The sequence below is a fragment of the Megascapheus bottae genome, chromosome 34 (assembly GCF_031878675.1).
Source record: "Megascapheus bottae isolate mThoBot1 chromosome 34, mThoBot2.hap1, whole genome shotgun sequence".
Lineage (NCBI taxonomy): Eukaryota > Metazoa > Chordata > Mammalia > Rodentia > Geomyidae > Megascapheus > Megascapheus bottae.
The window spans coordinates 2,386,231-2,411,591 of record NC_143542.1 but is presented as its reverse complement, the minus strand read 5'-3'; the positions used below and the strand labels follow the sequence as shown (position 1 = coordinate 2,411,591).

The 25,361-nt window shown below is 45.2% G+C and overlaps 1 protein-coding gene across 1 annotated transcript in view; it reads left to right on the top strand.

Moving 5' to 3' along the window:
• The first annotated feature begins 505 nt into the window (after positions 1–505).
• The window catches only part of Ror2 (ROR family WNT receptor 2), a 152,820-nt gene continuing 127,964 nt past the window's right edge, over positions 506–25,361 (top strand). The window contains exon 1 of the mRNA XM_090324388.1: positions 506–596. Within this exon, the coding sequence (XP_090180514.1) occupies positions 509–596 (88 nt within the window). The 5' untranslated portion in view covers positions 506–508. The remainder of the gene's footprint in view (positions 597–25,361) is intronic.

Sequence of the window (25,361 nt, the reverse complement as noted above, 5' to 3'; positions counted from 1 at the left end):
CTCCCCGCGCAGGCCGGAGGGCGCGCGCCCCCGAAGGTGACTCCCCGGACGCAGGGCGGTCCCCGGGCTCCGCGCTTCCCGCGCGCCCGGCCCGCCGCCCGCGAGTGCCACCGGCAGGGGGCGCCGCCGCCAGCCTCGCTCTGCCCATCGGGGCGGGTGAGCCCGGGACCCTGCCTCCTGCGCGCTCGCCCCGCGGTCCGCCCCTCGCGCTCGTCCCGGCGGCCGGCGGGACGCCCGAGCCCGCGCCCCGGAGTCTCCGCAGCCAGCCTGGGCCGTGGCGGGAACCGGTCGGTGCATCCCAGCAGGGAGAAGGGACGGCGAACCAGGTCCTTCAAGGAGACCCGCTTGTGAAACGGCGACGGGGAGAAAGACAAGAGAGAAGCGGCAGCGAAGGGGTGGAGGCGCCTGGCCCCGCGCCCCAGCCCCAAATCCGAAGGCCGAGCGCTCCGGGCGACCCGGCTTTCCCCCGCCCCCCGCCCCGCCCGCGCCCCGCTCCCCGGCCCGCAGCATGGCCCGGGGCCCCGCGCGGCCGCCGCCGTGCGCCTCGGCCGTCTGGGCGGCCGCCGCGCTCCTGCTCTGGGCGCCGTGGAGCTCAGGTAGGACGGTGCGCGCCCGCTGGGGAGCAGGCTACGGGCTCGCGGCTCATCCTTTCCTCCGCCACTTGGCCCCTGGCCGCCGCGCTGGCGCCCGGGCTCCTGAGCGAGGGGCGCGGGGCTGGGCCATCCACCCCACCTCTCGGCGCCTGTCTGGGCCCTGCGCCCCGGCCCGTGCCCCCGGCCGCCCGGGGCTGGTTCCAATAAGCCGCGCTCTGGGGACCGCTAAGTGTTTCCAGAGGCCGGGGAGGGCGGCGGCGGCGGCGGGAGCCCCTCGCCGGGACTTTCCGAGGGTCGCAGGCGGGCGGGTACGCAGCTCTGAGCGCCCGCAGCCCAGACCTGCGTCTGGGTCCTCTTGGGGTCCCGGGACCCCAACCGCATCCTTGCTCCTCGAGGTTACCGTTCGAGGGCACACGGACTCCAGTCTTGGTCTGCCCCGCCATGCCAGGGTGGGGTCCCCAGGCGGCCGTGGGGGCGCCCGCAGCTTTGCCATCCGGATCGCCTCAATCCTTTTGGTCGAACCGCTTGGCGTTGCTTTTGTGGGCCCTGCTCGTAGTAGAGGCGTTCCCCGCGATGGGGTACGGGACCCTGGGCCATGGTGTGTGTGTGTGGGGGGGGAGCCCAGGGCCTGGGAGGCCTGGCTTTCTGGTGATAGTTCCTCGAGGGTGTCCCCGGCCTCGGGGGGCTGGGGGACCCGCGCGCGCGCGCACGCGTGGTGCGTGGATCGAGGACCCAGGGGATTCCCCCGGGGGTGACGCTGATCCTCGCCGGGTAGATCCCAGTGCATTCCTGGCGTCCTGCCCACGTCGGACCGTGGGGAGGAACCTCGAAGCGCCAGAGACTTGAGAGGCAGATGAGGCTTACGTGCCCAAAAGGCGTGAGTTTCCATTCTGGTAAAGGGTTATCTGTACCCGCTTCCGATTGCGGCAGGCAGGCGAGAATGAGGGAGCCGTCGCCGGGGGTGGGGGGGTGCAGCTGGGTAGGAGGGGTGCTCGTGGCTCCGCGCACTCTAGGTGTCCAGGCCCAGCTGCCTGGGCGAGCCGGATGGGTGAGAGTCAGAAATGCAGAGCAGCCTTCCCTTGGGGGAAGAAGGGGGTGGTTGTATTTAATCAGATGCCGATTAAGTCAAACATTCCTGATTACTTGACCGTTTGCATTTAGATTGGTGTCCACGAAAGCCTTGGCTGCTCCGAGCTCCGAGCGCCGGAGAAGCAGTGGCACTTTCGGAGGTGAAGTGGAGCCTCGCCTCCTCCTGCGCTGGAGTCTTTTCCGGGGCCGGCTGCACAGCCTGTGGCCGGGGGAGGGGCCTCGGGCCGGGGCTTCGCCTTGCGGTTGCGCGCTGCTCTTGCTGGCGGCCACGCGGTGGTTAATTGCCCAGCAAATACAACAAAGTCTTGGCAACTTTGTGGCTTGCGCGAGGGGTGGTGGAGAAGGGTGTGTGTGTGTGTGTTGCTGTGGTGAAGGGTTTGACCAATCCAGAGCTTAAATCCAGTTTGTAATAAGATCGAGGAAGTCGATTGCGTTTTTGGTGTAGTTTAGATAAGTAAATGCAAAGGGAAAAAAAAAAAAGGAGAGAGGGTGTTCTTTCACTTTTGAACCCTCTCTGGAGATAATTTTCCTTTTCTAGTGAAATAATGCTATTGAAAGGGAAAGAGTAGGCATGTACATTTCGCTTCTTGCTGGATTGCCAGGTTCACTGAGACTCTCACGGAGATAATTCCCTTTTTCAAAATAAAGTTATGCATGCAGGAGACATGGGTGTTTGAGATCTTTTCTGCTGCCAACAGATGCCTCTGACATTTGAATGGTTTATACATGAAATAATTTACTATGAAAAATAAAACACCGACAAGTTAATTTAAAAGGAATTGTACGTTTTCATTCCATATTTTTATAGGAAGACTTTATTAAGGACACAGGTTCCTAAGAAGACAGGTTTAATTTCAGACCACCATACTTCTAGGTAAGAAAGGCTGGGAGCAGTCAGAACCTTCTCTCCCATGTGTGTGCCTGTTGCTTTTTCTAGTCTAGGCTTGTGCTCTACCACTTGAGCCACTCTTCCACTTTCTGACCTGTTGCTTGTAAGAGTCTCATGGCTTTTTTTTTTGCCAGGGCTGGCTTCGAACTTGAATCCTCAGTGTCTCTAGGATTACAGTCCAGAGCCACTAATCTCCTGGCTCTTCTCTCCGTTTTGACAGCGTGTCTATACTTCTGGCCCAGGTCCTTTGAGGGATAATCATAATCTGTTGGGCTAGTGACCCATCTAGAAGAAAATAAATGGAAACATCTTGCTCAAAAACACTTGGTGGAAACAGAGAAGTGTTCATGTATATAGTAAGGCAACACATTTTTCTTATTATAGTTGGGTACTGAGCAAAGAAAAACTATACATTTCTAGAATTTAATCACGAGATCCAGTGTAGCCCTGCTAGTCACTTGAGAAGAATGCCACCCAAAGAATCTGCACCCTGTGAACTGTTTTGTACACTTGGTGTCATCTAGTGGGGGGCTCTAGTCAACAGGGCTGCACTTTAAAAAATATTCTTTTTGTGGGGGATTGTACTCATGACTTTTCACATACCACCACAATTATAGCCCTAGCCCCGAGACTACAGTCTGATTACTAAACAACTTGTAGTTATAAAACTGACTTAATATTTTGCATAACCCACCCCCCAAACACTTTAAAAACTTGCAGTTTGTAAGGACAATTTTTGATGACAGCAGTCTGCAGATTTTGCGGCAATATGCAAACGACAGTTCTATTTTTATTGTTAAACATATTCCAACAGTAATTAGTATTTGTGTGTTCCCTCTCTATTACCATGACTTACAATGAAGTCACTTGTTGCTACTTGAAAACATCTAGCCTAGACTTAACCTCAGAGACTTTGTAACCCTAGCAGAGATGACATTTTATGATACCCTTCCCGTCGGAATATTTTATCCTGAGATATGCAGGGGTTAGGAGCTGTGGCCCCCCCCCCCCCCCCAGAACAAGAGGGAAAATGAATGTCTTTTAGAAACATTTCTGTGGCCTAAGAACTGGTACTCTGTTAAAATGCATTCCTGGGGCTGTGGGTATGTGTGTGTGTGTGTGTGGGGGAGACGAGAAGAGTCATCATTATCATTGAAATGAGAGCTGGCTGTGAAGACTGCGAACCCTATTGAGCTGGACTCCTATTGGGCAGGACACTGCTCATCCTCTCTAATGCAGGAAACCATAGGCTCCTTTGGAATTGTTTTAATTCTGTAATCACAGGTTGTATTTCAGGGACAGGAAAGTTTTAGCTCTACCTAAGGATTGTGACCATCCTCTAAGATGACAAAGGCCTTGTGGTGTCTATCTACATCCTGAAAATGAGCTCCCTACGTGGCCACGATCTTGGCTATACCCTGGTGGGTCCACATGGCCGGTCCTTACCAGGGGCTTTTCCAGGGCCGGTTCTTCCTTGTATTGGTCCACTGGCCATGGCCCTTGATCTCTGTAAAGAAAACTATCAATTCAATATTTCTCTCTGTTTCCTTCCTCCCTCCCTCCCTCCCGTCTTTTTATTTCTTTCTCTTGAGTGACTGCCAAATGGATCCCACACATGCTGAGAGATTCAAAGCAATGGTGCCTTGGAACTGGGCATTGGCAGAGGGGACTTTGCTGGTCAGTTCTTTATTTTTATTGGTTGTACCCCAGATGTGTGGCCAATAGCAATTTTGTGACAAGGTAGTTGGCTAAAGGGGCTGGTTTGGAAAGCCTTGCTTCAGTTAATTGGTTTTGTACTGGTCCCCTGCAGCACAGGGTCCAAGTGAGGAGTTGTGTGGATGATGGGAGCTTCTTGAGTTATAGAGTAGAACCTAAGTAAGAAGAGGAGCTGACTCCCATTAATTACAGCTCAAACTGGCTGGGGTTTTGTACCGTCTCCTTTTCCTAACATGTATTTATTTGGTTTTGTTGAGAAGCTTGCCAAGTTGGAAACAAGGGTGGGACTGCCCGGCTTGTATGTGCACTTGTAAAAACTGGGTTGTCATGGTTTGAAATCATCTTAACAGAGTGGCGCAGGAATTGTTGGATAATGTCGGGAATTTTCATAAAACTTCTTGAAAACAGGGAATTTGGGTTGGTGTGGTTTGCATCACTTGTGAGAGTTTTGAGGGTGTGCTCTTTGAAGTTGTAATTCTGAAAACAACAACAACAAATCAAAAGTCAAAGGGAAGGAAATAATTACAGAAAAATGTAGCCTAATTCCCCTAAGTAGCTGTCCTCTAGAAGGTCTAAGTTTCTGTGGGAAGTGGGTGTGTGTGTCTTTAATTGTGTTGGAATGAGCCCCAGTGAGTGCTCTGTCACTTGTGAGATGTTATCAGGAAAATGTGGCTGCAGCCCAGGCCCAGAGTGGGGGAGGGTCTCCTTAAACCCCCGTGGCCCTCCCCCCCCACAATTGTTTCCACACTAAAGGGACACTTTAATCACAGGAACAGTTTGTCCTGTCCTCCTTGTAGAATTGTGCTGTGGAATATTGTTGCTGATAGGTCCCTGCAGCCATTTATGTTAAAATTATTTAAGATAATGACATTGTTCAAGACGCACTGCATTATTTCTAAATTGATATGTTGAATTGAACACTTTTTTTCCTGAATTGCCAGAGCTATTGGCTTTCTTTCCCAAAATTTAAAAAAAAATATCTGTCACCTCCACCCCTCCCCCCACCTGAAAATTTATCACCTCCAATATACTTACAATTAGACTGCTGTAGTGAACCTACTATATGGTTCATATGCTGAAACCAGTTACCCAGTGTGGTGGTATCAAGATCTTCTGGTAAGTCTTAGGACTTCTGACCTGAGTGGAGTTCATACATTTAGGAATGAGATTCAAGGAAATATCCTGGGCCATTTTGCCCTCTGCCTTCTACTGTGGGATGACACAGACCTTGTCTCTTGTGCAGTACACAGCCATAAGTACTACCTACCATCATGAGTGTGCTAGTGCCTTGATTTCAGACATCAGCCTTCAGAACTGTGAGGAGTACATTTCCATTACGTTGAAAATGACCCACTCTGTGGCATTTTGTTATTGTAGTAGAAACAGACTTAAGATAGAACCCCTATATCTTTTTCACCCAGATTCAACAGTGACCGTGTTTTATTGTTTGGTCTGATTTTCCTAGACAAATTAAACAAAAAAAGGCTGAATACATTAGGATGAATTTTGGTTAAAAACATTTTTGTTTGGTATAATCTCACTATCACTGTCACAAGTAATTATTAGCTGGAGTTCTTGGAGCTCTTCCTGTTACCTGATGCTCTAGCCTTCCTCAGATTCTTTCTCCCCTACTCCACCCCCATTGTGGGGCTTGAACTCTGGGCACTGTCCCTGAGCTCTTCAGTTTAAGACTATCACCTTACTTCTTGAGCCACAGGGCCACTTTCAGTTTTCCAGTGGTTGATTGGAGACAAGAGTCTCAGAGACTTTAGTGCCTGGGCTGGCTTTGAACCTCTATCCTCAGATCTCAGCCTCTCGAGTAGCTAGGATTACAGACATGAGCCACCTCACCCAGCTTCCTCAGTTTCTTAAGAGTCTTACAATGGCCATTCATACTGCATTTACACAATAAGGTTTTTCAAGTCCTTGCTTCCTGGTCCTACCCTCATTTAGATTGCCTTATAGCCAAACCTCAGGATTCCAGGGAGCTTGATAGCTCTGAATTCAAGAAGTGCTGCATTTCTGTGTTTGTCTGGAGCTGGGTCCTGCCTGGCCCAGAGGTCAGTGAGACTGTCCTGGAGGACGTGCAGTGGTTGATTCCATACTCCACATCTTAAAGCACGTGGCTACAGGTATGGCTCCCTCCCCCAGGCCAAGCTGAGGTGGAGTCTGCTGAGTGTGTGCCAGTTGTGGGGCTTGACCTCAGAGCCTTATACTTTCCTTAAGCTTTTTTGTTCCAGACTGGCATGCTATCATTTGAGCCACACCTGGCTTTTTTGATGCTCAAGCTGGCATCAAACCTCAGTCCTCAGATCTCATCCTCCTGAGTATTTAGAATTACAGTTATGAGCCACTGGTGTCCCAATGCTGAGCTTTTTTCTCGTCCTGGGGCTTGAACTCAGGGCCTACGTGTGGGCCCTGAGCTTCTTTTGCTCAAGGCTAACCCTCTACCACTCCAGCCACAGCTCTACTTCCAGCTTCTTTGGTAATTTATTGTAGATAAGAGTGTCATGGACTTTTCTGCCTGCTGAGGTTGGCTTTGAACCACAATCCTCAGATCTCAGCCTCCTGCGAAGCAATGGTTACAGGCATACTGTATACTGTATACAGGCATACTACTGGCACCCAGCTTGCTGAACTTTAAATTTTTTTTTTTCTTTTGCTAGTCTTGGGGCTTGAACTCAGGCCTAGGGCATTGTCCCTGAACTTCTTTTGCTTAAGGCTAGCACTCTGTCATCTGAGCCACAGCACTACTTCTGGATTTTTTTGGTGTTTATGTGGTACTGAGAAATTGAACCTAGGACTTCATGCATGTTGGACAAGCGCTCTACCACTAAGCCACATTCTCAGCCTTTGCTGAGCGTTTTTTTTTTTTTTTAAAGACCTGGTTTCCCATCCCTGTTAGCATCTCCCATCCCTTCTCATTCCTTCCAAGCTCCTACTTAGTGGTTCACTTCCTGTGGTAATACCTTGAAGGACACTGGGGAATGGGCCACCATTCTCAGAACCCTGGATTTATTTTTTTAACACTGCTGGAGACAGACCCCAGGGGCTCTCCCATGTTAGCTACTGAGCTACACCACCAGTTTTTCTCTTCTCTCTGTCTCTGTCTTATGCTGGTACTGGGCTTGGACTCAGGGGATGGCCACTATTCCTTAACCTTTTTGCCCAGCGCTAGTGCTCTACCACTTGAACCACAGCTCTGTTTCTGACTTTTTGGTGGTTAGTTGGAGATAAAAGTCTCATAGACTTTCCTGCCCAGTATGGCTTTGAACTGTGATCCTCAACTATCGGACCTCTTAAGTAGCTAAGATTACAGGCTTGAGCCCCAGGTACTTAGTTCTTCTCTTTCTTTTTTGAGCCTTGGGCTTATGAACTTGGTATTAAGGTGGCAGAATGAGGTGAAAGCAGTTTAGCTCTCCGGTGGGTACTGCCCCTCTTTCTTTTCAGTCGCAAAAAAAATGCTCACTTCTCTGTCAGGATGAAGCTTTTGAAAATTCAAGTCAAAAATTCGGAGTGTGGCTAAGAGAGTGTCAGCAGTGAGAAAGAATGAAAGAATGAACATCCTGAACACATTAATGACTCAGATTGGCTGGGAGCATGGCCCAGTGGTAGCACAGTCGAGTACCCAGCAAAGGAGATAGATGCCTGGAGGGTGGGGGAGAGAGGAAGAAAGGGAAATGGAATGAGAAAATTACTCCAGTGGAAAAGGAACAAAGGGTGGCTGGAGGTGTATTTAGCTCAGTGGTAAAAATGGTCACCAGTCTTGTGCCCTGGGATCCATTCTCAGCACAGATAAAAGAAAGGAAAAGAAGAGAAGGAAAAGGGGCCAAGTTATAGCCTGCAGAAGAATAACGTACAAAAAGCTCCACCGGAATAGGAATTTGACTTTGTAATCAAGACAAAGACAAATAGGAAAGCAGTTATCCTCCGTTCTTCTGACCCTCTCAGTTGCCTGAAATTAGAGCAAGTATTCCGTGTGTATCAGCGGTGTGAGTGTGGCACTGTGGAGTGTTACTTCTCACTTTGATTGGTCTTACCTGTCAGTGTTTAAAACGCACAGATCCCCGAGTCTGCTAAACAATAGGCGCACTGTTCACAGAGAGCCATTTAGAGAAGGTTGGAAACATCTGCATGTCTTTTAAGTGAAATCAACAGTTCTTTCTCCACTGTGAGTGATTAGGCAGCAGACAGAATGAACATATGAATAGGAGACCTGTAGATGCTAGTGGGAGAATTTTCAAAGAATCTTTTCTAGGTGGAGAAGTGGGTTGCAGGACAGATGTGTCCTGTATGTGGTACATCTAAAAACTCTCCCTCCCTCCCTTTCAACCCTTCTTCCCCCTTCTCTCTTTTCCTTCCTCCCCTCTACCCATTTCTGCAGCGATGGCCATTTCTAGTGTGAGACCTTTGAACAGAAACCTCCTTTGACTCAGGGATTGCTTGGGGAGATGAGAAATTGGCTCCTGTCTTACCTGTTGCTGTTCATTTACTTCTATATTTAACAAGCAGACACCTTCCAGCGTGCTTTAAAAAACAAACAAACAAACAAACAAACAAACAAACAGATCGGGAGTCTTTGGCACCTGTGCATCTCTTCTGCTAGTTACCTGGTACCTTCCAAGGAATGTGTCCATGGATCAAAATGCAGCGGACCCTCTCATTTGTGGATTCAACCAAGCTCAGATGGAAAACATTGGAAAAAGGGAATTCTAGAACATTTCAAAAGCAAAACTTGGACCTGTCATGCAGAGTGTTATGTAGAATCCATGCAAATGAAGACGTGCACACACACTGGATTAGGTGACATAAGTCATCTAGAGATTATCTCCTATCTACACCCCTCATAGGCACTGAACATTTTATGTGTATATCTATTGGTTTGGGTGTCTCAGGGGTCCCAGAGCCTGGACAATTAAATGACACAAAGAGCCTCTCAACCTATGATCTTCCACCTTGCTTTGTCAAAAGTCTTCAGCTGGTTCTGACTCCAGGGGTGAGGAAGTCCAAGGGAAGTGGGTTGAGGGAGAAGCTCTGGCGGTCCATACGTGGTCAGGTGTGTAGCCCAGCACTTTAGCCACCCTGTGAGGAGTTGGGGGTCTTCAGTGTGGCTGCTGCTCTGAAGTTTCTGACTGCTCATGAGGAGCATCTCCAGGCTTTCCAAAGTATGGGATGCATATTCCCTGTTAGACATAGTTGAAGTTGTTGTGAAACAAGTCTGTTGGCAAGTTGGTAACCACTTGGATCCACCATCAGTCCAAGGGTGTCTCCCAACTGGCTTGTTTTGATGTAGAACAAAGTGGCCATGTCTGCTCAGTTCCAGAATTCTGGAGTTTACACCAAGAACTGTGGAAACTCATTGCCTTGTGTAAATGGTTGCCAGAGCCAGCATCTTGTTGATATTCTGAAACAAGAGCAGAATAACAAAAAATGTAAAGAGATGCAGATGTGGAAATGAGATTATAGCCCTTCTGCTAGCCAACTTTCTAATTTTTATCCCTGTTGAGTGGAGGCTCATTTTGGCTTTTTCATCAAGAGAATAATATATACTGTTACGAGTTGAGTTCTCTCTCCCAAATGAAAGATCAGTTTAAGTCCGAACTGAAAGTTAGGAATTTAGACTATATGCAGAGAAGGGATTTTATAGAAGTGATAAAGTGAGGTCACTGGGGGTGGCTCTTAATCCAATGTAACAATTTTCCTATAAAAAGAGAATTTGAACATAGACTTTCCTCCCCCACAATACGGGAGAGTAAGAAGGAAAGTGTTGAAGATTAAGAGATTAGGGAACAGAAAGATTGTCTGTGTATAAAACAAGTGGTCTGGGGCCCAGAAGAAAGCCTACCCTGTCAAGTCCATGACCTCAGACTTCCAGCCTCCAAAATGGTGACATAGAAAATTCGGGTTGTTTAAGCTGTCCAGTCTTTGGTAGTTTGTTATGCCACCCGTCTTAGTCTGTTATATAGCAAAGTACCCAAGATGTAATAATTTATAAGAAAAGGGCTGAGAGCATAGTTGGGTGGTAGAATATGAATGCCCAATAAAACAACAACAAGAAAAAGAATGAAGACTGCAGCTCATGGTTCTGGAAATTGGAGGCTCAAGAGCTTGCCACTGCTACCTGCTTTAGATGGTGAGGTTCTCACCAATCATAAAGCCACTACAGGCACTCCATCTAATCCTAACTGCTCCCCCAAAGCTGCACCTCCAGACCATCAAAATGTATGTTCCTCGGAGGATTCACGTTCTGTCCAGAACTTCTAGAGGACACACTCCAATGAATACAGGCACATGTAACTTAAGTGGGTGCTCAGCACATACTGATTTTGTCTTTTGAGTTCCTACGTAAGAATTAACTTGACACGAAGAAAGTGAAACTGGATACTGGGCCCAAACTACCAGGATTCTCTTATATGTCAGATGTAGCCACTCGGATCTCTGCACCAGATAAATAGATGATAATTGTGAAGGGCAGGGAAAGGAGATTTTTTAAGTGGTCCACGTTTCCGAGTGTAGACATGAGCTATATGTTCAAATAGATGTGGAGCAGGAGCCAAATTAGAGGTACGTGTAAGGTTAAAGGTGTGTCAGAGGTGCTGGTGAGTGGTTTAGGCAGATTCACTGCCTCAAAATTGACCAGACCCAAGGAAGTAGTCGGTGCTTTTCATACACAGTAGCTGAAAAACACACCTGTTGCAAGCCCACCACTGTGAGTGGGTGCTGAGCTGACCAGCACTGGTCAGCAGGGGAAGACACCATCTCCCCAGGGCCGGCCTGGCCAGAGGTGGGATGTGTCACATCATACAGCATGGGTTGCAGGCAGGTGCCCCCGTGTGCCCTCTACTCAGTCAGGTGAAGCACTTGGCACCAGGGCACCTTTGCCCCTTTGGAGATCCTGTCATCTCTGTGTTCCTACAGCCAGGGCACAGAGGCCACCTCTGTGCAGGCCTGGCCTTGTGTGCAGAGCTTGTCCTCCTCATGGCATTGCTCAACAGCCATCTGTCCCTCTCTCCTCCACAGTCTGTCTGTCTGGATCTAGGAACCTTGATTTGATTTGGAGGCTTGATTTGGGTGATTTCAAAGTGATGGAGCCTTCCAGGTGTCACAATCCAACAGGCAGCTCCAAAGGGATGGAAGACAGCTGCCCATAGCCTCCAGGGTGCTCCCTGCTACAGCTTGGGATTCCCCATCTTCTGCTGTCCTCTGGCCTTTGTTTCTCTCACCAGGGCCTCAGCAAAAGCCCCAACAAAAGCCAACAGAAGCAAACATCTTCCTGCTGCTGAGATGTGGAGCTGTCAGCCAGGGTGATATATGGGGAAGGCCTTTGAAGTGGGAGGCGCCGACTCCTGGGAGGGGAGCCCCGGGAAGGCTCGCAGCCCTGCATGGAGCCAGAGGCCTTGTGAGGAAGGGTTGTTGTTGTTTTTTTCTTCTTCTTCTTTGTGTTGGGACTCCAGTAGGAGTTACTTCTATCTTGTCCTCACAGCCAAGGGAAGAAAGGAGGCTCTTGTGGCCATGCTAGCTCTCTCTCTCTCTCTCTCTCTCTCTCTCTCTCTCTCTGAGTGTGTGTGTGTGTGTGTGTGTGTGCACTTTCAAGACAGGATACAGGGGGTACCGGTGTCCCCAGAAGAGGCAGCAATGCAAGCAAGGGGCATTTAGGGGCTGTAGGTTGGCACTCTAATGGCAGGACAAGGAAGAGCTGTGGCTGCTGGGGATTGAGAATGGAAGGTTGCTTTTTCATTTTCATTTATTTATTTATTATTTATTATTTTTAATATTTGTGGCTCTAGTACTAGAGCTTTTACTGAGGACCTGGGTATAGTCCTTTTGGTTTTCACTCCACTTCCAGCTTTTTGCTGATTAATTGGGAGATGAGCGTTATGGGTTTTTCTTTCTGGGATGGCTTTGAACTTTCATCTTCAGATCTCATAGCCTTCTTGGGTATTAGGATTACAGGTGTGAGCCATCAGACCAGGAGTTTTGGAAGGTATCTTTTATAAGATGGAACCTAGTGACCTGTCCCGTGGAAGGGATTTATCTTCTGATGGTATTAAAACCTAATTATTTGGTATTATATGGTATTAAAACATAATTATTTCTTGAGAGTTAACCAAGTTTTAGGACATATTCCATGTTTCCTTCACTATTAGCAAAATTTAGTGTGTTATCATTTTCATTAGGAAATAAAATATCTTCTCTTTTGGGAGAAGGAAACTCCATTGTTACGCAAGTCAGAAGGCCAGTCTCCATTACCTCTCATTAGCAAAGCATTGCATATGATTTCAGAGTTCAAATAAGGTTCACTTTTAATGTGTTAGTTTTTGCTATTACTCTCAACTTTGAGCTTAGCTATTTTTCTTTCATTTAAGAGGATTATAAGGAAGAATCAGTATAGTCAGATTTCTTCTATTTGCCTGGCCATATATTTCTATGGCTTCTAATAGTTGAAGTTAATTAAAACCAAAACAAAACACAGAAGAAAGACCAAAAGCCAACAGTGGGTTGCCAGCTGCTTAGGATTAAGTTTTTAAAAATGTTCTTTATACGTTATTTTGAGTCCTGCTGTGAATTTGAGGTATGTATTAGAGGCAACAGAGTCCTTGTGAGTGTGATAGAGCTTTGGCTTGGACCAACTGATTATTCTGCTCTTTTTACAATTAATTATAATTAAGTAGTGTGTGTGTGTGTGTGTGTGTGTGTGTTTATGTGTGTGTTAGTATTAGGTATTGAATTCAGAACCTTGAGCTCTTGCTTAACTTTTTCACTCAAGGCTGAATCACTTGAACTAGACCTCCACTTCTGGCCTTTGCTCATTAATTGGAGATAAAGAGTCTTAGATTTATCTGCCTGCACTGGCTTTGAACCAGGATCCTCAAATCTCAGTCTCCTAAGCAGCTAGAATTATAGGAATGAACCACCAATGTCCAGCTGCAACTACGATTTTTTTTTTCCTTAAGCATTGATTAAGAAAACAACAACTCTGTGGAAGCCTCCATAAAATAACAGTTTCTGCATTTTATGGAGACAAGTACTCTAGGCCCCTAGTTGAGGACACGTGTGATCAAAAAGTTTCATTTAGCTTTTCCTTAATTTTATACCAGTATAATGTATTTCTACTTACATGAAAAAAATCAATAAAAATTAAAACAAAGCAAAAAAAAAAAAAAACCTTAGTGCAAATGCCAGGACAATGCAGGATGTATGTAAAATGAAGACCCCCGCTTGCTTTTCCCCTTTCTCATGCCCCTGCCCTCCTCTCTCATGAGATCCTTGTGGTGTTTTCTTCTAGAATGTTCATGGGCTTATCTACCTGCCTGTACACCTCTTTGACTGGTTTGTTATTATCTTTTAAATCGTGGTAAAACTCACATACCTTAAAACTAATTATTTAAAAATAAACAGTCAGTGGTATGTAGTATGTTTAGTTAGGGGCAGCCATAAATACTGTGCAGTTCCAATCTGTGTGTGTGTGTGTGTGTGTGTGTGTGTGTGTGTGTGTATGTGTGTGTGCCAATATAGGAGCTTGAATTCAGGGCCTGGGTGCTGTCCCTTAGCTTTTTTACTCAAGGCTAGCATTCTATCACTTGAGCCACAGCTCTACTTCCAGCTTCTTGGTGGTTAATTGGAGATGAGTCTCATGAACTTTCCTGTGTACCCAGGCTGGCCATCAAGTAGAAGCACCAGATCTCTAGTAGCTTGGATAATAGGCACAAACCATCTGCTCCTGGCTTGAGAATTTTTCTTTTTTGTCAGTCCTGGGCCTTGAACTCTGGGCCTAAGCATTGTTCTTAGACTTTCTCAAGGCCACTTGAGCTGCAGCACAGTTTCTGGCTTTTTTTCTATGTATGTGTTACCGAGAAATCGAACCCGGGTCTTTGTGCATGCTAGGCAAGCAGGCAAGCACTCTACCACTAGGCTTAACTCTCGCCCCCTGTTTTTTTTTTTTAACACTTCTAAAGGAAACCTTCTACCCACTAATGATCACACTCCCATTACCCCCTGTTGGTTCCCAGTCACTCGTGAGCAGTCTGTCTCTGTAAATTTGCCTGTTTTAGAAATTTCATCTGAATGGAATCATGCCCTGTATGTCTGATTGGACCTGGCTTCTTTTACTTAGCATGTTTTCCAGTTTCATGTTTATAGCTTTCTGTGCTTTTATATACAATGAGATCATACCATACATACTGGGCTGAAGTTTATAGCTCATAAATGTTTCCATATTAGTGCATTTCAAGCTACATTGTTCAAAAAGTCATGGCTAATATCTGTCATTTGCATATGCATAATTTAGTTCACTCATCTCCTGTGGACGGCTACTGCGGATTTTTAGGTTATTATATGAGACAGTTCTGCTGTGGGCATCTATAGACTTTTCTTCTTCTGCTTGTCTGGGTAGCTATAGAGCCAGTTTTTACAAATGAAATGTCGTCTTGCAGATTACTGTAAGCTGAGTATTCTTTATCTGAGATACTTGGGATCAGAAGTATTTCAGATTTTTTTTTCAGATTTTGGAGTATTTGCATGTACATACACATAATGAGATGGCTCAGGGATGGAATCCATATTTACCTTGCCTCTCCATAGTGCCTGACTTCACTTAGTGTTTTTGAGCTGTATTTGGAGTCAGTCAGCTAAATCTTGACAGGGTCTGTGTTGTGCTGGGAAGAGTACACAATCTCCTCAAAGGGAAATGCAATTGTGAGTCCTTTTCATCTGAAATTTTGCTTTTTCATGATCTCTGTTACCTAAAATCAGGCCTGGCCCAAAAGAATAAAATGAAAAATTATAGAAGTGATTGATTTGAAGGTTTTTACATTGTGTGCCTTTCTTGGTATTGTGATAAAATCGAAGGCTGTCTCACTCCATCCTGGGATATAGACCATCCCTGCAGATCCACCCTGTGTATTACTCCATTTATTAGTAGCTCTCTTAGTTATTAGCTCAACTGCCTCTTTTGTGTACAAATAACCCTTATTTTACTTAATTATGTCCCCAAAGCACAGGAGCATTACTGATAATTCTATTACAGTATTGTGATTTTTTTTTCTTTTTGCCAGTCCTGGGCTTTGAGCTCAGGGCCTGAGCACTGTCCTTGGACTTTCTCAAGGCCAGAACTCTACCACTTGAGCCTCAGCACCACTTCTGGCTTTTTTCTATGTATGTGGTACTGAGGAATCGAACCCGGGTCTTTGTGTATGCTAGGCAAGCACTCTACCACTAGGCCAAACTCCTGGCCTGTGATTTTTATTTTTTTGCAACTCTTAGGGCTTGAACTCAGGGCCTGGGCACTGTCCTTGAGCTTTCTCAAGGCTAGTGCTCTACCATTTGAACCATAGAACCATTTCCAGCTTTTTCTGTGTATTTAGTACCCAGGAATTGAACCCAGGGTTTCATGTATGCTAGGCAAGCACTCTACCACTAGCTATACTCCTGGCCCCTTGACTTTAATCTAATCCTGACTGATTTATAAATTAAGGTAGGTATGTGTAGGGAAAATGTAGTATCTGTAGGGTTTGGTCCTATCCATGGCTGCAGGCATCCATGTGGAGCCTTGGAATAGATTCACATGTTAAGAGGGATGGGTGTGGCTGATCTTTAAGGAGCATTAGCAGACTTGGAGAAAGAGGACATCTCTGTTACTGCTTCCTGTGCCCTGTCCTGTGCTGCTTGGTGCTGTGTGTGTGTGTGTGTCCCATATGTGGGTTTGATCAGGAAATGGTTGGAAATAGGGCTTTGCCTTAGTTGGTTTGCTTCTGAAAGGCAGTCCCTTGAGTCCTTTGCTGTCACTAGGTTTTGGGAGGGGTGAGTGGGGCTGCCTCTACCAGGTATGGAGGGTGAAGATGCCACGGCATCAGGAATCCAGAACAAAAACCATCATCAGTGCCACTGGCTCTCAAATCTCCACCTCCTGAATAGCTAGAATTACAGGCATGAGCTGGTGTGTGCCCAGTGTATACCATCCATTCTTTCTGACTCTGTATTTCTCTGCTCATGAATGGAGTAATAGTTTGTCAGTTGGGTCCTGGCCTGATTTATTGAGTCCCTAGAGTTTACCTAGGTATCTCATACTTGGTCTTTTATGAAAGGTACACAGGTTTCCGTATTTGGCAATAGTTATTAGAGTCTGAACATTAATATCGCCATTCTTCAAGTGTAATTAGAAGGACAACTGACACGTCTTCCTAAGCATGTGTACACGTCACATGCAGAAGTGGAGATGAGTGCATGGCGGCTAGGTTCCTGTTTCTCACCAAGAGAAACACCTTGTCTCCCAGGCTCTCTGAGTGACTTCTCTGCCAGGAGTTTGTCACTGCTGAATTCCACAGTCCTGTCACATCTCAGGGCTAGCCTCTGAGAGTGCAGTGAACGTCTTTAGAAAGGAAGGGTTCCTGTTTGAGAAGTTCTCCTCACTATGTTAATACTAATTAACAGGTTGATTACTAAGAAAGATTATAATATTGTTCTTTTAGCGTAACAATTACTTCCCCCCTTCCTTTCCTCCCTTCCTTCTTTCCTTCCTTTCCTGGTACCAGTATTTTGATCCACAGCCTCACAGCTTTTTGCTGGCTGGAGTTTTTGACCTTCCTCTAGCGCTAGCTTTGAACTGTGGTCTTCCTGATCTCAACCTCCAGAGTAGCTACTATTATAGATGGGATGTTGGCAGAGTTTTACAGATTTCTTTAGTCTCAGTCTCCAAAACTTTGTTTTGATTGCCATGTATTTATTTACCCAGTTTCCACTTCTCTTGTCACTCATGTTTCTAGATGATAATATCAGGATACCAGGGGCATGGTTATTTTTATAGTCTAATATGGACTCATTAAAAAAATTAAATGAAATAGAGTGTTCCAATTATAACTAGCCAAACTTTGGTGCTCAGTAGCCAAGTGTATTAGGCACTGTGGCTCACAGTCAAGGCCATTATCGCAATGGCTCTGGTAGATAGCTCTGCTTTCTACTATGTGGCCTACATTCCTCAGCCAGTCATAAATGGTTACTGGGCACCTGCTCTAGGCCTAGGGGCTACAACTTTATTGATTTACTCAATTTGATAAGTTAAGCACCTACTGTTGCTGGGGAATCACAGAATTCCTTGGAACTCTTTAGCAGAGTACTTTACTTGCTCTAAGTGTGTGTGTGTGTGTGTGTGTGTGTGTGTGTGTGTGTGTGTGTGTACTTGGATTTGGGGCCTGGGCCATTGTCACTTAGCTTTTCCACTCAAGGCTAGTGCTCTACCACTTGAGCCACTCTTCTACTTCTGGCTTTTTTTTTTTCCTTTTTTTGCCAGTTCATTGAAGTTAAGAGTCTTTCTGCTTCCTGAGTAGTTGGGATTACAGATATGAGCTACTAGTTGCTGGGTAGTAGTAAAAAAAAATGATGAATGAAAAACTATGTGTTGGCAGAGATAGAGCTCGTGCTTACCTGGGGTTACAGGTGTGAGCTACTGGCGCCTGGCAACACAGAGTATTTTTGAGGGCAATCAAAGTGCCCTGTAATGCAGTTAGGGTAGAGAATCAAAAGCTAGAGATAATCCAGACAAAATGTGGACCCTAATGTAAAGTAAGGACTTCAGTTAATACCGAGTTGGATGGGCATCAGTGGTGCACACCTGTAATCCTAGCTACTTAGGAGACTGAGATTTGAGGATTGTAGTTCCGAGCCAGACCAGGAAGGAATGTATTTGAGATTCTTACCTTCAGTTAATCACCAAAAAGCCAGAAGTGGAAATGTGATTCCACTGGTAGAGGGCCAACCTCAAGTGAGCCTTAAATTCAATTCCTAATACTGGCACAAAACAACAACAAACAATAAAAAAAAATCCCAACAAAAACAACCAAATATGTCAACAGTGGCTCATCAGTGTAGTGTAATAAATGTGTCATGCACACTGAATATAGCCACACTATACTTGATGTTCACTTTTTCTGTAAACCCAAAACTGCTCTAGAAAACTGATCTATTAATTAAAAAAATGCTTGAATGAAAGTAATTTTGTATGATTCAACTTTCCTTCTGTTAAGGTCTTTTATTTTAATAACAGTTTTATATGATTCATATACCAGGACATTCACCACTTCAAAGTAAATAACTCTGTGGTTTTTAGGGTACTCACATAGTTGCGCAATAAACGCCACAGTCAAATTTAGAACATTGCCCTTGCCTCAGTAAAGAAACGCAAAATGCACCAAACAGCCACTGGGCTTTCTCTGGCCCTGGCATCTGACAGTCTTCCCTTTGGCTGTGTGGATTTACTTTTCTCTTTTCTCTCTCTCTCTCTCTCTCTCTCTCTCTCTCTCTCTCTCTCTCTCTCTCTCTCTCTCTTTTTCTCTCTCTCTTATTTATTTATTTCCTTCTTTCTTTTTCTTTCTGTGCTGGATCTTGAACTCAAGGGCTGGACACTGTCCCTGAGATTTTTTTTTTTTTTTTGTAGTTCAAGGCTAGCACTCTGTTACTGGAGCCACAGCTCCACTTCTGGCTTTTTCTGTTTATATGGTGCTGAGGAATTGAACCCAGGGTTTCATGCATGCTAGGCAAGCACTCTACCACTAAACCACATTCCTAGTCCTTGGATTATTTTTTTTCTGTGTATTTCCAAACAAAAACATTATAATGTGGGGCCTTTAATAATTGGCATTTTTTCATCTAGCATTCATACCCTGTCAGCACTTTATTCCTCTCTAACATGAATATAAAAGTTTGGCCTTAGGACATTTTAAGATGTACAGAAAGTTGGGAGCAGGTAACTCATGCCTATAATTCTAGGTATTCAGGATGCTGAGATCTGAGGATCAGTTTGAAAATCCAGCTCAGACAGGAACAGTCCGTGAGACTTTGATATCTAATTAATTACCAAGAAGTCAGAAATGGAAGTGTGACTCAAGTACTAGAGCCAGGAACCTGGAGTGAAAAAGCTAAGGGACAAGCACCCAGGCCTTAAGTTCAAATCCCCGCACGGCCACCAAAAATAAAAAAAGGAAAGAAAATGTACTTTTCAGAATCGATGAATCCAGTTTAGCCTCATTGTATCAACTGAAGCTCATAATTTATTTGAGTGCTCTTGTTTTGCCATCCATTTCCCATTTTGAGGTCTCATTCAGTACACAGCAGTCCACTTAGTTGCTCTGACTCTTTAGGACTCTCCTTCCTGTGACAGTGACAAACAAATGACTTGCTTGATGACCTTGGTTCAGGAGTGCCGATCAGGTTTTCACGGAATGTTCCACAGTGTGGGTTTGTCAGATGTGTTTTTCTCTTGGGGCTGTGGCTTTTGGGGGAACCTGTAAAGGTGAAGTAACCCTCTCAATCTGTTCCAGCAACAGTTTCTGTTGGTACTGGGGCTTGAACTTTGGGAACTTGTCTTTTTTGCTCAAGGCTGGCTTTCTACCACTTGAATTGTACCTCTACTTCTCTTTTTGATTGTTAATTGGAGAGTTAAGAGTCCCACAGACTTTCCTGCCTAGGCTGGCTCTGAACCTCCATCCTCAGATCTCAACCTCCTGAGTAGCTAGGGTTATAGATAGGAGCAAGCCACCAGTGCCAGGCTATTGTGTGTCTTTTAAGTGTGTGTGTGTGTGTGTGTGTGTGTGTGTGTGTGTTAGGTGATTCAAGTTTACTCTGTGAAATGACTCCTAATACTTTGTCGGTTCTAGGAGTCCCGAGGCTGCTTCCATGTAGATGGACTCTGCCTTCTTCAAGGAGCCACAGTGAGACTGTGGGGAGTGGTGGCCAGTGCACAGTGACTGGGTCTTGAAGGCAGTCTTGTTGGGGTTTCTATTAACCTGTAACTGTGACCAAAGGCCAAAGGTGCTCTCCTGAAGAGGAAAGCTTTGTTCTGGCTCCTAGCGTCTGAGGTTTCACTCCCTCATCAGTTGGCTTTGTTGTTGTGTTGAGATAGTTTGTCATTGCATGGAACATGTGGTAAAGCAACCGGGTCCCCAAATTGTCTTCAAGGGCATGTACCCCATGACCGGTTTCTTCCCTCCAGACCTCACCTCCTAACAACAGTCAATACTGACACGGACTGGTGACTGGACCTTTAGGGGATGATACACTCCAGATCCAAACTATTTGTGCTGGGCATAGTGGAACACACCTGTAATCCCAGCGCTACATAGGAGGATTGCAGCTTGAGGAGAACCCTGTGCAAAACGTATGAGACTGTCTTTGAAAAATAACAAGCTTTTAGAAAATGACTAGAGGTTTGGCTCATGAGGTAGAGTGCCTGTCTAGCAAGTATAAGACCCTGAGTTCAAACCTCATTATTACAAAGAAACAAACAACACACACACACACACACACACACACACACACACCACGCAAGTCATATCATTACCCACTGATTATCCACAGAACAGAGAACTCTTCTGATGTAGAGAGCTCTCTGGGTACTTCCTGCATAATGTGTCAGGACCCCAGCTTCAGGCTGTGACATTAATTATGCCTCTTCTACATCTTTCTTGGCATTGCTTCTTTGCAAATAACTTTCCCTCCCATCTCTGGGATCTGGATTTTTTTTTTAAACTAAGTTAATTTATTGATGGACTTGGCCAAGGAGTTTAGAAATAAAAACACTCAGAGTAGCCTAAGAAGGAAATGACAGCTAGAGAGACAGAACAGAGATTCCATTTGAAAAGGGAGTTTGAAATCTGTGTCAGTCTCAAAATGGTGGAGCTGCAGAATTGCTCTTAAATTATTTAGGGGAGTGGGAAGAATGCTGAAGGAAAGTAATGACCTTGAAGGAGAGGTAGGTGATGGAAAATAAATATCACATGATTAAACACTGTGGGTTTAATTTTGGAATCATTGTGCAGGAACAAAGCTTGAGAATTAGGAAGGAAAAACACAGGGTCTTCTGATTCAATGCTTCCCATAGGTATGGAAGAAGAGCACATTTTCTCTATCCCAAAGGGAAAGCCTTAGGAAGCCTGAAAAGGGCCTCCCTTACCAGATTTATGGCCAGCATTAATTTCTGTATCATTTGCCTGCTTCTTCAAGAGGCGGTGATAGTTCAGTATCACTTATGAAATAAGACTACACCTCCTAGGACAGAATTAGCGAGTTTCTTTTTAAAATTGATTTAATTTTAAATTTTATTATCTTTAAGTGGCTTATGATCAAAGGGGTTTCAATTCAACGTCTCTGTTTGTAAATATAATGCATCTTGATTTATGACACATCTTACCATCATTTTTCCTTATCTTTTCTAACCCCAAGTTTCTCTTCTCTTTTCTCCTCTGTTCTCCTTTCTCTGTCTCTCCTCTCCTCTGTCTTCATCTCTGTCTTCTCTTCTCTTTTCTTCTCTCTCTCCCTTCCCTTCTTCCCTTCTCCTTTTCCCTCTCCTGCTCTCCCCTTTCCTTTGCTCTCTTTTTTTTTTTGCCAGTCCTGGGCTTGAGCACTGTCCTTAGACTTTCTCAAGGTTAGAGCTCTACCACTTGAGCCTCAGCACCACTTCCGGCTTTTTTTCTATGTATGTGGTACCGAGGAATCGAACCCGGGTCTTCCTGCATGTTAGGCAAGCACTTTAACCACTAGGCAAAACTCCCGGCCCCCTCTGCTCTCTTTTCTAGTACCAATTCTATGTCTTAAACTGAGGTCCTAGCACTGACTGTTGACTTGTTTGATCAAGCCTAATGCTCTACCACTTGAGCCATACATGCATTTCTAGCTTTTTTTTTTTGCTGGCTCACTGGAGCTAAGAGTCTCAGGATGTGCCCAAGCTGGCTTTGAACCATCATAAGCAAGTGGTTCTACTACTGAGCTACCACCCCTGCCTCGATGGTCAGGGTTTTGACTCCTGGAAAGAACATGGAAGAATTCCCAGAATGATTACTAAGGGAAGAACACACATTCCTACAATGAATCAAGTGAGCCTTGGCTGTAGAAAGAAATCATTCCCCCTCCTGTTGTTTACAGTGCTCTCCTGTGTGGGATCAGTTGCAGCTAAGCTGTGACTTTATATCATCCTAGAAGCTGGCTGCTGGGCTTCTCAATGCCTTTTAAAGATGTTTTGAGTTCTCAGAGGCACTGCTCAGAGATGCTGTAATATGATTAAGAAAGTGTTGAGAGTTGTCCAACACTCAGCACTGCATCCTGCCAGAACTGAAGCAGGGGGCCAGCCCTTTGTTTATCTCTTCTCCCTTTCTCCCCAAGGAAAATGGACATACACTGCATTCCTTTGAAGGGTGCCAGGCTAGGAGAGGGGTTCTGGCAAAAAGGGGCCACTCTGGAAGGGCACTGTGTGCACGTGTCTGTTGTTGTCGCAGGTAGTAAGTAGTCACAGTCTTTCGTGGAGTAAAGGTTGTACCTTGGCTTTCTCCTCCTCTGTCATTTGAGGGTGTGATACATTGCTGGATTTTAATTTTTCCATGATGTTAGGGGTGGAGCTTAAGGCCTTAGAACATTTCTGGCCTGTGTCACTCTGTCTGGCTGCTAAGTGTTTGTTGAGATTTCAGGGACTGGAAGCATCAGGGCCAGGGATGGCTTCAAAACCTGGTGTCTCTCTGACCCTGAGCCAGTATTGCTGTTCATAGCACCGTGGTATCTTTGAGTGGCTAGATTTTGGTTCTAGAGGCAGTTATGAAGCTAGATGCTACATGAGAGTTGGAAATACTCTGATATAGATGATGGCCCCGCTGTGGAAACAAAATATGATAAATAGATGTTTATGATGGTGAGTAGACTTGTGATATTTTATTCCTGAAGCTAGCCAAGAAGCTAAGTTTCCTTTGCTTTCCCTAGGCCTGCCCTGCCCGACTTCTTCTGTGCTAGTGTGTTCCAGTAATGTGAAACAGGAGAGGTCCATTGAGGACTCATTGTGATTGACCTACACTTGCTATGGCGTGGCAGTCAGTCTCCTTTGCCAGTGACTGGGCTCGGTGGATATATGTCTCAGCTTTGGCCAATAAGGTGTGAGGGAAGGAAGAACCCTCTTTCCAGGAATCAGAGTCTTTAGAGAAGGCTTTACTTTACTTCTGCCTCGGCTAGTAGCTAGTGTGGTTCTTGGAGCATTGATCTGTGTTCATGAGATGACAAGTATGAGAATGGAAAGCTTCTTGCTAACCATGGTGGGATACGATAACCTTGGGTCCCTGTAATGTCATGGGTTGCCTTCTTGTAGATGTAAGTAAAGACCTTTCTTTGAATGTGTCACCAAAATTTATGTGTTGAAAGTCAATCCTCATTTCCACACAATCGAGTGATGATACCTGTAAGAGATGATTAAATAGATGCTAAGGGAATACATAATTCACACTCAGACAGATGTATGTGTTTTCACTTATATGCAGAATCTAGAACTGAAAAGAAGTAGGAGACCAGAGAAGAGCAGGGGAGCAGGGGATGGGAACAGGACAGGGTAGGATGGGATGGGGGGGGCTGTCACTTCAAACCAGGAAAAAGCTCAGAGACAGGGTCCAGCCCTGAGTTTAAGGCCCGGTACAGGCAAAGACAAAAGAGGAGGAAGAGGAGGAGCTGTTCCTATATCAACTTAAAATTTACAATCAAACTCACAATCTAAGAACTCACATACAAATGAGCCTTATCGCTCACAGGGAGTTGATAACTTTATTTTTCCAGCCAAGTAAAACATGACAAAATTTCAGATATAATTGTAGAGAGTTAAGCCTCCAATAAGCTTCAGTTTTGTTCAATAAGTCAAGGACTAGAGTAAGACTAAATTCTGGAAAGATACTAAGATAGATCCAGCATCCAGAAGTTATTGTTTTCCGGGCTTTGTTCCAACAGGAAACTCCTAAATTATGAGCATTGTCTGTTTGATGCCTGTATTAAAAAATGCCACCAAAAGGGTAGTTCTGAAAGTGATAGTTCTTAAGGCCTGACAGGTCAACCTAGGACCACATAGGGTGACATCACATCCAAACTCATCCTCTCAAGAGTATCCTATCCCCAAGATAATGGCACTAATGTTAGTCTATATGTAACTACCTTGAAAGAAAATAAAAAAGTCAAATAGTATTTTTTTCCTTCTACCCCCCCTTTTTTTGTTGCCAGTGTTGGGGCTTTTTTTATTTTTATTTTTTTGCCAGTCCTGGGGCTTGAACTCAGGGCCTGGGTACTGTCCCTGAGCTTCTTTTGCTCAAGCACACAGTTGAGTAGTATTAAGTGGGTTCACATTGTTGTACAGTCACCATCCATCTCTATAGCTTTTATAGCAAGAAGATTTGTACTTATTAAAGCACCCCCTGTTCTGTTTTTTCCCCCCTCCAGCCCTGAAGACTCCCATTTTGCTTCCCCCTCGGAATTTGACTGCTTCAGGCGCTGATGTACGGTGGATCCATTCAGTATTTGTCTTTTTGTAATGTCTGGTTTCAGTAGCTTAATCTTCAAGGTTCCTCCATGTTGTAGGATATTATGCGATTCCCTTGTATTGAAGTTGAGTAAATATTCCAGTATATGTTCATACCGTGATAGATACGTGTATATACCATGTGCCACATTTTGCTCGTTGCTTTATCAACTGGTGGGCAATGGGATCACTTTCCACCTTTTTTAGCCATAATGAATAATGGTCAGTGAATTTGGATGTGCAGCTACCTCTTAAAGGTGTTTCTTTTGAGTGTTTTGCATATATACCCAGATATAGCATCCCAGGTAATTCAAATAACTTCCATCACGTTTCACAAGCAGCAGGGCTATTCCTTCTACCAATAATAGTAGGAATGAGGTAGCCTCGTATTATATGTTATAGTCTATCCTCCTTCTCCCTCTCCTTCCATTTTCCCCTCTCCCTCTTCTTCCTCCTCTCTTTCCTCCTCCTCTTCCATTTCCCCCTCCCCATGTATGTCTTCTTGTGTTTGTTTATAGTGGCCTTCCAATTGGTGTGAGTTTGTATCTCATTGTAGGTGTTTTTTGTTTTTGTTTTTTTTTTTTTTTAGTTTGCAGTACTGGAGTTAGAACTCAGGCCTCAAACTTGCTTGGGTGGCTTTCTTGCTCATGGCGGGGGGGGGGGGGAAGCACTCTACCACTTTGAGCCACAGATCCGCTTCTGATTTTCTAGTGGTCTCTTAGAGATGAGTCTTAAAAACTTTGCTGTTGGGGCTGGCTTTGAACCACGATCC